The 12,036-nt window shown below is 36.5% G+C and overlaps 1 protein-coding gene across 1 annotated transcript in view; it reads right to left on the reverse strand.

Moving 5' to 3' along the window:
- Positions 1-7,561, reverse strand: part of LOC135681251 (uncharacterized) — a 36,436-nt gene extending 28,875 nt beyond the window's left edge. The window contains exons 1-2 of the mRNA XM_065195618.2: positions 7,143-7,561; positions 1,425-1,585 (exon numbers count right to left, since the gene is read on the reverse strand). Of these exons, the coding sequence (XP_065051690.2) occupies positions 1,425-1,492 (68 nt within the window). The 5' untranslated portion in view covers positions 1,493-1,585; positions 7,143-7,561. The remainder of the gene's footprint in view (positions 1-1,424; positions 1,586-7,142) is intronic.
- Between the last annotated feature and the right edge of the window lie 4,475 nt (positions 7,562-12,036).

Raw genomic sequence — 12,036 nt, forward strand, 5'->3', positions numbered from 1 at the left:
TTTCAATGAAATAGGATAAACCACCAGAAAAGGTGTCAGAGTAATTGAAAAGTATCAGTTCGTCGATGAAATTTTGCGTCTGTATTCGAAAGCTCGTTATCCATTTGCGAAAGCTTCGAAAGCTCGCACGTTATTCATTATGTATGTTACAACATTACAATTCCTATCATTTTATATTGTTTAAAGATAAGTCAATGACCTTACAATCATATAAAAGCCGATTTAATGATCACCTGGCATAAATGCGGTATAAATTCAGTTTTTCAAATTTCTATGAATAGAAAAAAGAGATTTTGAAAGAGCGGTTGTATGTAAAAAGTGCTGATTAAGAGAAGCAATCTCCACCTAAGGCAAAGAGCCAAGCGTTGAACAGTTTCATCGATAATTTTTTACTTGTTTTCAACTAGCTCTCTAATCATGGGCAGGGAGACACAGGGCAAGGCACGCAGAGGCCTTGGTCCTTGCTGCCTCGGGAAATGCCACGCAGTCGTTAAAAACGAATCTAAGCTTAACAAACAAACAAACCAGTGAGAGATCCTTTCATTTAATTGTTCAATATAAACTTTCTAACATTCAGACTACTCCTAGCTTTCTCAGGCTTAGAGTAGCTCTTAATCTTCACCCCTTTAAGGCTGCTTATTTTTTCGCAAAAAATGCTTTCCGTACATACAATTTTCATTTATTTGTCCGGAATTAATTTTTTTGACCTCCCTCCTTTTCGTTGTCATTTGTATTATGCTGCGACTTACAAAAATCCTATACTTCAAAGTGCAACCACTTGCTTTTTTAACCCCCCCCCTCCCCTGACAGATCAAATTTCAAAAAAATATCCCAGCCCTTCCCGTTCATTCTGACCACTTTGTTTGTAACGGGACCTAATTGCACGTGTTAGAACTAAATGACTGAAAAAGTGCACTCCCGTATCCTATTGTTGCATCAGTAACTTCTCCTCTTTTGGCGGAGGATATTAATCAGTGGAGAAAACCGACGGAGATTTGGTAAACCATAGCGTCCAAAATCCAGTTCAGGGTTTCGTAAAATATGATTTGAGATAAATGTAATGACGTCATCAGACAAAACACAAAGCCAGCGGTGAAAAATGACTTATCATATGAACTTTGCAGGGAGAGAAATAACTGAGAATGTAAATAATACTTGAAAAAACTGAGAATGTAGCTAATTATTTTCTTGCGTCAAAGATTCTTTTAGATGCTTCTTTCAAAACTAAATCAACGAGATTGATCTCACCTCCCTCACTCCTGTCCTTCCCCGTTCCCTTGTTTGGCTTGCTATAGAACCCCAGGGTTATCTCCAACATAACCAACTAAAAAGAGGCGCAAACAAACGTTTACGAGCCCAAAATCCTTGTTAATGAAGCCAAAAAATTGCAATTAAAGTGAGTTTAGGAGCATAAAATAACATACCTCTTTGCAAAAACATTGAGAACTGCTGCAGATGATGATATTGACGATGCGCCGTAGCTAGGGAACATGTTTAAATATCCAAGAAAAAGCCTGCCATTTATGGGTTTCTGTAATTGCCACTGACTGAGGTCCTACCAGATACAATTATCCCAGTTTGAGGTCTAAAATGAAAAATGCAACACTGAGACAATATGTAGTTAAAAAGTGTTATGGGACTCTCGAACTAAATGGGTACAAGACTTTTTATCTCAGCAGGTACTCAATTAAAAGGCCACTACGGCAGTCCGTAAATGAATTAGCTGGCCTTTATGGTTCTTTTAAATAAAGACTTTGTACTGTGTAACCTGAGAAAGAATTGAAGGAAACCAATTTGGACAACATTTGACAGTAAAACTGGCTTTAATGTGTCTCTGTTGTTTCAAAGCTGCATGCAATTTAGATAACCAAATAGTCGGGGAAAGTGTATAGAGTACATAGGTTTGTATGCAAATCAAATTGCTTTTAAAACCATATTCAAACGGCAACGCCCGTTCATGAAAAATAGGCTTCTAGAAGCAATTTAGACACATCAAAGAGGTCAAAGACCGATAAATCTAGCAACTTTATGAACATCATCAATCTGTGCCCCATCTTTGATTTGTGACACTTACACGAGTGACAAAGGTATCCAAGTCCTTGCAAGTATAACCCTCTCAATGGAAAGAAGTTCAAAAGTTGCAAAATAATGTTCTACACGCACAGATTCAAGAGCAAGCGAGTCACCCACCTGGGAATCGCTCACAACTGCCTTTGCATATGTCAGACTGATGGATTTCGAGGGAGAGTACGGAGAAAGTCTTTTAAATGGTCTTAGGCTTTTGAATGTGAAATATCTTAACATAACAGTATATTTGAATTGAATTTGAATCGTGGTTGGTATAAACCAATATTTCAACAGGTCCAAGCGAGGTTTAAAACAAAACTGCATTGGTCCGTTGTGTTTTGTGGAAAGAGTTCGGCTGATCAGCTAATCTTGTTTTTGCCTTCTAGTTTGACGTAACCTCGTCGACATTAAATAAGATTACAGCCACATGGTTACAAAGGAGTTAAAATACCGTACCTGTTTTTTGAATCTTTGCAAATCTAAACTTTCTCAGTATCTCAGACTTTGCCGACAATGACGACAGGTCCTCGTTTTCCTGTCTTAGTCACAACGTGGTGATACAAGAGTAATAGCGTAAAACCGTCTAGCTTATCATAATTTCTTATGAACACAAAGCCTAACTGAACAGCAACTCATATGAGAGTCGGCTCAATACGCAAACCTTTCTTAATAAGATCGGGGAAACTCGCACACAAAATCATGCAACAACGCCCTTTCTATCAAATGCTCTAGTACTAGCAAAGTCAAAGAAGCCAGGAGACGTTCGTATCATAATAATCATTCCACAACCAGCCCTATAACATTTCTATAGCATGCAGTTTGGACCAAACGATACATTGAACCGTTTTGGTTGATTGTTGTTATTCAAGTTCTCGATACAATAACGATGACGTAAATATTGTATGGTCTACAATTGTGGTCTCCTTTTTTACCTCAATCCTTTTTGACAGCAGTGTTTTTAACCAATCAGGAAAAAGACCTAATCTGGCCGGGCTGTTTGGATTAAGCTTTGACAGCTATCAGTGGTTTCCGAAAGCAATTTTACCTAAATGTACATCGTGAATAAAACCTTTTTACCTAATATATAACCAACAAATTTAAAGAGTTGAATTACCAATTACGGCAAATCGTTGACGCCCATCGTCCATTAAAGCAGCTAAAACATAGTCTGCAACTTTTTGGTCGAAGAAATTTTATCATAGAATATTGTGAATTCTAAACTTTTCTATAACCTGCGATTCACTAACACGATGTGGGTCGATATACAGAAAAAAATTTGATAAGAATTTCGAAAACATGATATCACCCGGAAATTCGACAGATTACTCCGCACTAGTACTATTTGCTTACTTGATCGAGGGTACGAATATAAAACACTGATTTATTCGAAAAGCTGAAGTTAAGTAAACATTTTAATATCATGGTGCAAAAGCAGAGTTTTTTGAGCAACCAGAGTTAACAGACGTACATAATGTTTTCACTATCTCATGACGATATTCCAACGTGTTTGAAAAAAAAGTTATATAGATTTTAGGATATATGTGTGATTTATATTTGATATGAATTATTTTCTACACGTAGATAATTTGGTTATAAGGCTTCGGAAGTACAGAGACCCACTGAAGTATATAATAGTATGATAGCCAACTGCTGAAGTAAAAGTATGATAGCCAACTGAGAGATTCATATTTTCCAATGAAAGGAATGAGATTAAAAGAAAAATTATGTGAGATTAGAATAAAAAAGTTTAGAAGAAACCTGATGAAATTAGCAGTGAAGGTTTATAGGAAATACAACACTAAGTGCAAGAATGCAGGAATGAAGGATCTATCTGAGGCAATACAGTTTAAAAATGAAAAACAATTCACATCTAGTGGCAATCAGGTTATTTTTGAGGTCACAGATCAGGTAAAGGTTGCACTGGAACCAAAATGTGATATATTGCTACACATTGAAGTAAGCAAAACAAGATGGCTGATTTGCTTGGCTGTCTTTCTCAACACCATTTAAACTTTGCTGAATTAGTAAATAAGAAAGGGTGAGTCACTGAAGAAAATAGCAAAATGCTAGGCTTTAAATTAAGTTTTGAAATTCTTTATGGGTATATTTGCTTCTAAACTAGCTAGTAAGACCCATTATTAACGGGAACAGTCTCTGAAATATTTATCAATTTTCCACTAACAATTTCTAATTTAGAATTTAAAAAAAGTTTATGAATGATAAACTTTTAAGTTGATAGGAATAGGACAGAAAACATTTATTGTTAGAAAAACACTGTACAACTAGACTGTCCAAATCATTAAAAATAACACCAGCAATATAAAATAATCCTAAAAATTTCTTTATGTAAAACCTAATATTTCTGTTCACACCCCAAACTTCATTAAACATTAATCAAAAGTGCGGTAAAGTGCTGCAAAATGAATTTTTTAATTTTGTAACCCTGCTGTTTACAAGACAGACATTTAGAATTCAATGGATCATTTGACAGTATTGTTTGACCACCAGCAAAATTCACCACCTTTCTGCTTTGTCTTTAACCAGCTACCTTCTATGTTGGACAAATAAAAACTCAATTTTTAACATGATATTCAAAAGTTGGAGCATCCTTTAAAAATAGGTAGGCCTGCCTGTAAGATATGACAGGATAAGGATTGATAAAAACTTCAGGTTTAATAGAAATTGGTAAGCATTTTGGATGCTAAATTATGGAAATTGCATGAGGCTCTTCAGAAAAATATTCAAGTATTACCAAGGCAAATGTTCCAATCTATTACAGTCCTGCATTTCTGTATCCATGCCAGAAGCTATCTATTGGTTAACCTGGTTAATACTATAGCAGCTGTTTATTTGGTTAAATAATGTCAATTGATGCAAAAACGATACAAGATGCAAAAAATGATATCTTCTTTTGCAAAAGTGTAATATATAATTGATGTTTTGGGAATGCACTAATAACAGACTTTCCTAGATCTAGAAGCAGTTTCTAGATTTGCTAGATCCTATACAAGACTGCCATGTTCAAATGTATTGAAAGACAAAGCTTTACAAATTGTTTCCAGGATTGTAGAATAGTGTCTTGATAATAAATAACTAAAAATGAAAACTTTTATCCTTTTGTTTTTTAAAAATTTATCTTAGAAATCAAATTGTTGATGTTACATAATGTATAAAATTCAGAATTCCAAAAAGCATACTCTGGAATGCCATTTCAGGGGCCAAGTTTCAAGGAGGAGCAGGGATCAAGCTCCAGGGTAACAAAAGTTCTGCAGACTACTGTGCACAGCCCAAAGTGAAATGGACATGTGCTGCCCTTAGGTTTGCAAAGTCTGTTAAATGTTGGGAATATCAGGTCCCAAGTGTGCACAGCAGAGGTGGAAATTCATTTTCAGATGGGGGGGGGGGGGGGGGGGGCAGAACCTCCAAGAACAAGTAACTTTGCCAACAAATGAAAAATTTACAAAAAGTGCTGAAATTGTGTTGAGTGCTGAAGGGGCAAGGGGGGAAGGCTTGAGTAAAGGGCATTTGAAAAATTTATCCCCAGTTACCAACAATTCTTTTGTAACTGGCCAAATTGGCTAAATTTTGGCATAAGAAATTTCTTCATAAGTTTCGAGAAATGTGGTCATAAATTAGGCACTACAGTCAAGATTTCATATGAATCTCATGGATTCTCTACAAAAGGCCGGCGTCAGGGGCACTTAAGCTCCCCTTGCCCCACCTTTCAAAAGGCAAAAGGGGTGATTGACTCCCTGTGCCCCCTCTCTGGTGTCCCTTACTATAGCCCCCCCCCTCTAAAGTGCCATATTTGTTGGAAAATTTTGTGGGCTATAGGTATCACAGTAAGTTTAACAAAAAAAAGAACAGAAATATCTTATCTGTGAAACATAGGAAATGACACTTGCATTTCAACATCCTGTAGCACACACTGCAAGTTGCAATCTGTTGTACTGCTGCCAATTATGACAAATACACACTTCCTAGTTCAAACTTCTAGATTTCCTCAGCTGTATCATATCTTTCTTAAATCTGTCAAAGAATAGCCAGAACAGGAAACAGACATGCAATCCTGTCTGCTACGATACTGAGTCATCAAAGGCAATGATTTCCAAAAATCAAAATGCGAATTCCCCCAAAGAGCTTTTTCAGCTCCCTGTCATGTAAAATAATAGTTCTTGGGAAATAACACAACGGAGAAACCTCATAACAGATTCTCTTCATGATAAATCTAATTGGTTTATTTATAGGCGATTATGAAGAGTTAAAAGATTGTTCCCAGAAGAAAACGCAATGTAATCTCTGTGGGCTTTGGTAGATAATTCAATATTTGAATGCTTTGGTTTTGAGGGAATCAAAAGGCTTTAAAATTAGAATCATGATAAACAGAAATCATTGCTCGTTTTTTAGTCATTTGGAACGAATCATAAATGCTAATGCTCTTATTAAACAGTGAGGTTGTTCATGAACAAAAGATAAGAGATCCAAAAACCGAATGTTGCTTATGCATGTGTCGGCATGATAAAGCAGCCTTGACTACCGCAAAACAAATAGAATGCTGACAAAAGCTGCCATACAATTGCTGATTCAAACTGTGGCTTGAACTGTACGAATAAATTAAATAGGTTCAGGTCCTATGTAATTTGTAAATAAATAAGTAAAATTCATGCAAAGGTCCCCAGCCCGAGCACACGATAACAAAACATTACAGACTATGTTGCTAATCCTACTGTACCTAAAATATGTTCGTAAACTTTGACAAGGCCAAGTTATGCTTTAAGATATTGTTTTGTGACACAACTTTACGATTTTCAAGTGAAAAGCTTTTCGGCACCTTTTATGTGCCTAGGTGTGGAAAGTAAAAGGCCAAATCTGGAAGAAAACATTTATTACCTGAGCGTAACGAAGGCAAATTAATATTCCGTTACCAAAATTGAACATCAATTAAAACTTCAACTTTCGTGTCTTGCTGTATCACTTTTCTTATTAATGTTTTGTTCGGCAACTGTTTGCAAAAATGATCGGAAGCAAGCACAGAAAACTTAACACAACCATAAGTTTAATCGAGAAATACCCACCTTATAACGGTATCCCTTGATGTTTTTGCATTAATAGGGTCTTTGCAGATACACTATTTCATCCACGACTTCACATTGTGATTCACTATATCGAATAAGCATGGGTGTAACAATCAATAAAAAAATCACGAGAATTCCTTCACTGCAAAAGTCATTAGTCGTGACACTAGGCCATCATCCTTGCGTTTGCTTCAGAACACATTCCAATAATCCGAGGGCTTATAAATCTACCAGCGACCGGTGGAGCTCTTCTCGTTACAAATTAAATCACTTTGCAAACTTTCTACAAAAGGCAAATTGCTCTGCAGCTTAAATTGCTATTTTCTGCTTACATTACTTGGATAACAAATAACAGATGTTCGATGCTGATAAAGTATTTGGCCTCAACAATAGAACAAGGCTCGACTGTTTGAATTGTCTCTCCCTCGCAGTAGCCTGTAATGCCGAAGGATGAGGGAATCGACACAATATTTTCACGTTTGCGTCTTCAACTCCAACTTTCAAACTTGATAAATTCCCTGTAAGTGCTTCTTGCGAAAGCTTTGGCAAAGCTTAACACATTTCATTTTCTAATAATTGGTCTAATTTGGCTCTGTAGAAGGCAAGTCTAATGAAGGCAAGGCTGTTGCCAGGGACGTCGGAACCGGAGAGTACCAGGTGTACCGGCCCCAATGGAAACGCCCCATTTCATAGAAGTGCCCTCTTTAGAACTTTTGGGAAAGCGCCTCTTTTTCTGAGCAAAAACGGCACTTCCTACCTCTTTCTCTCCAACTTTGAAATGTTTCCGATATAAACTGAAAGTCGCAGCTGAAACATACAGACTTATAAAAGTTCCACAACGAGAGGTAATGAAACAGATACTCGTCGTGGCAAGGTAAGATCTACAGGTAAAAATTGCTAGCTTTTGAGAACTTCTCTGCGAGAGCCCCCTTGTACTTTTCATAGCAAAGCATCACCACGTAATGCTGAAAAAAATTCAGGCTACGTCTAGAAATCTTCAATTGGGAAAACTCTTTCCTTACAGGTCTTCTCTATATAAACAGCAATTTTGGCCTTTTTTTCTTTCCCAATATTAGCAAATCGTTACAAATTTAGATTATTAGGTTTTTAACAGAAAAGTGTATTAATTTTTACTGTGTAGCTTTTATTTTAACCTAATTCGGCCCAAGGGATAAATATTTGAAGTGAAATGAGGTATCCTATTTACATCTGCTCATTCACAACTCATTTCTTGATTAAAAGGGGAAAAGTAAGTTTTTGGATGAAGCAATACCCTTTTGGCATATTTTATCCATCCATTTCAGTTAACAATAGTTATACAGAATACATCTTCAGCTACAAATATGCTTTGCATTGTTCTGAAAGGACTTATCAGTTTTCATAGATAGTTATTTTGCATAAAATCAAATATTTAGGAGGTTATTTTCAAATTTCTGTGTCAATCCCAGCTAACTGGCTACTCTTTCACTTTTCTTTTAAATGACGCAAAATTGTTTCTCTTATTGTAAAGGGGGAGGGGGCACTGCTTCAGGTTTAACAGCTCAATAGGTGAAACATCTTGCGTATCGTAGCTATCAGGTATTAATTTGAAATTCGAAGGTAGAGTTTCCCTAAGGATACTTAAATGGCATCGCTTTTCGAAAATTGTTATCAAATTTTTAGCTTGTGCTTTCTAAGCACTTATATTATAGTTGATTGATTATTGCAAATATTTGCCTATGTTTTATTTTTTTATAACTTTTTCGCCATAGCTCCCAGAAATCCACTTTATACGCAATCTAGTTCCCACACTTCGTCCAATTTTGACATGAATCCGGTGCAAGTCACTGAGTAGCTTGGTGCGGCCTAAAGGCTGACTGAAATCATGCTAACCTGTTATGTATATTGTCAGTTTGAACACAAAACCAAATACGTTTTTCCAGTATCAACAGATGAGGGTATTCTTTTGGCTTCTGAAAATTTTCTGAAACTGACAGATGCCCAATCTTGCAAAGTAATTAATTGGAAGGGCAAAAAGACCGATCATGACGAGTCTCTTTTGTTCCATTTTAAGCATCGGATTGCTTCATTAGAAACAGTTCTTATTTAATCCGTCCTTGAAGGGCTGTTTTACTTTAAAAAACCGCAATCTCAAGGGTAGATTTATTCTTTTTGGCTGTAACTGAAAGGAAAAGTGACAAATATTTAACCTAACATTAACCCGAACATTTTGCTAATGGTGATGTAATCTTTATATCGTCGATCGACCTTCAATTGTGGTCATTAAATAAATATCTATAATGGGAAAAGCATATCATGTACCATGCACCTTTGGCAAAAAGGACTTTGTTAAAATTGCTTTGCCATAAGGCCAGCAGATTAACTGAGGAACTGTTGTTAAATAACAAGAATAAACAGTCAAAATACTAACGAAATAGTCTGGGGAGCATGGGCGTCAGAACGGGGGGGGGGAGAGGGGGGTTAGGGAGAAGCCACTAAGGGAGCATACCCTTCAACTCGTGAAGAAATGTCGTCCCCATTTTAGACAATCTTCTATAAAATTTGGAAAATTGTCAGCATTGCTAAGACGTAGTTGCTCCTCCAAATTTTCTACAGAAAATGAGATATAGTGTTTACGAAAACATGCCTCGAGTCCATCTTATCCATATTGAAAAATATAGAAAATGATTACGTAAGAGTGGAAAAGTTATGACACCATAACATCTATTTCTGTATTTGTTTAATATTCACCAAACACGTAGAGCGGTGATACCTAAAAATGTGCAAAATCAATCAGGTCTGTTGCAGATTTCTTGAGATATGTTCAAGGAAAGACCCGTGTTTTACCAAAAGATTACTACTACTTTGGCCTGGTTCTTGAGGTTTAGAACCAGGATCAAATTGCAGTGATTTAATAGGGAAAGAGCCTGTACTCACAAGGCAATATCTCGGGAAATCTGTAGCAAAACTTACTGATTTTGTAGATTTTGAGGTATTTAATTTTACTTTTCAGGTTACATGTCCAAAATTCAAAAATTTTGAAAGCAGGCTTTATGACGTCAAGATATTGGCACTATAGCGATCAGGTATCCGGAAATAAATTGAAACAAACTTTGTTCACTGTTAATGAAAATTTACAATGCCTTCCTTTTCATTCAAAGGAATATACGAGAAGATCCTTATATCAAGAGTGCCTTGTTAAAATTCAAGGAAATGTTGGGGTGCTCACAGCAACAAGCTTATAACAGGGGGGCACATGCTTGGCTGGACAATTTCTGTGTTGGAAAACCTTTTATTATGCTATAGCACAGCCCGCTTCTTAATTTTTTAGGAGGACATCTCTGCCTTTAATGCTGATAAAATAATGAGCAAGGTGATCATTTTGCTGTTTAATGTTTCAATACGTTCATTCAAAATAAAACCACTAAATGATTTCGATTTGCAAATATTGTTCACAACGCTTTTCTCTGTAGAATAAAATAAAGAATCCCATGCACAAGATGTGAATTTCAATTTTGAATCCATTATGCAATAAATACCAATTTTTAAAGATCTAATGAATGCCCGGCTTGAAAAAACTTGAATACATATGATCCAAATTGATTCGTCAGGTCACTGGAAATGGGCTTAATAAAGCTAGAGTGAGTCTGATACCCAGGGTGCTCTCATGCACGCTTGAAAACTGACTGCCGACCCCCGTAGCTGTAACATCATGTTTAACCGGTAATCTAGGTTTTCATTATTTGTCTTTAGAAAAACCCCTAAATATTTCACTTTTTGGCAATAAACTCTTTTGCGCAGAGGTATTGGCTAGATTACTACATTCAATGATAACAGAGAAAGTAATTAAAGTGGAAAAATTGAATCTCAGATAAATTTTGATAATCTTCTTATGAATTTTGTATCCATATTTGTTAACAATTGATGCAATTTTAGCCATAGACCCCTTGCTGTTTTGACACAACAATACCTTTCCTTTTCTATTCCTACCCTTTTTTCAATATCAGAAAAAATATAGATACAGTCCTAAAATCTAACAAGATGGTCGCAGAATCTAGTCCTTCTGGCAACTTTATTTTCTTTATCATAAGCCGGGTACAGGTACTGTATTGAATGCTGTCATAATAAAAGTTTGTAAACATACATAAGGTCATTGAAAATATATGGGTATAAAAATAGAAAGTCTTGAGTAAATTTTGAGTGTTCACCCCCAAATGTTCAACCCAGGCTTTCGTGCTGCCACGACAAAGTGAACTTACTTTCCCCCATTTGTTTTCGCCAGTTCAACAAAACATTTGGTTGAACATTTGGGGTGAACGCCCCCTTGCTTCTCCTTTAAGTATGTTGTTGACATGACAATCAAAGAATGGTACAGTAAATTCCAGGAATGAAAAAGCCTCCGTTTTATTCTTGGATTAACGCTTTTTGAAACAATATTGTCATAGCTGGATTATCCTGGGTACGAGACCCGCAAAAATTTAAGCGCGGCAATGTGGGAGCGGAGCGGAGAAGCGAGAGAGGAAAGAAACAAAAGGGATAGGCTAATGGTCCCACATTTAGCATACATGTCATAGGCAACATGATTTCTGAAGATAGTTCATAGTGAATGCAGGAAAATAACCGACCCGAGCGAGGCACGAACTCGCGACACCTGACTTTGTGTGGCCCGATAGCTCAGTGGTAGAGCACTTGACGTACAAAGCCAGGGGTCGTAAGTTCGTACCTCGCTCGGGTCGGTTATTTTCCCGCATTCACTACGAACTATTTAGCATATACTGGTTTGTTAAATATTACTTCAAGTCATTGCAACTAAGTTCGTTATCCTGAGGTATAAGACCTGAAAAAAGACCATTCGTGCGCGCATCAATCCAATCAATTGGTCTGCGGTAACAGAAAATATGCGCTGTCATCTATG

This window comes from Rhopilema esculentum, chromosome 12 (genome assembly GCF_057945365.1).
Source record: "Rhopilema esculentum isolate cy_ngs chromosome 12, ASM5794536v1, whole genome shotgun sequence".
Classification (NCBI taxonomy): Eukaryota; Metazoa; Cnidaria; class Scyphozoa; order Rhizostomeae; family Rhizostomatidae; genus Rhopilema; species Rhopilema esculentum.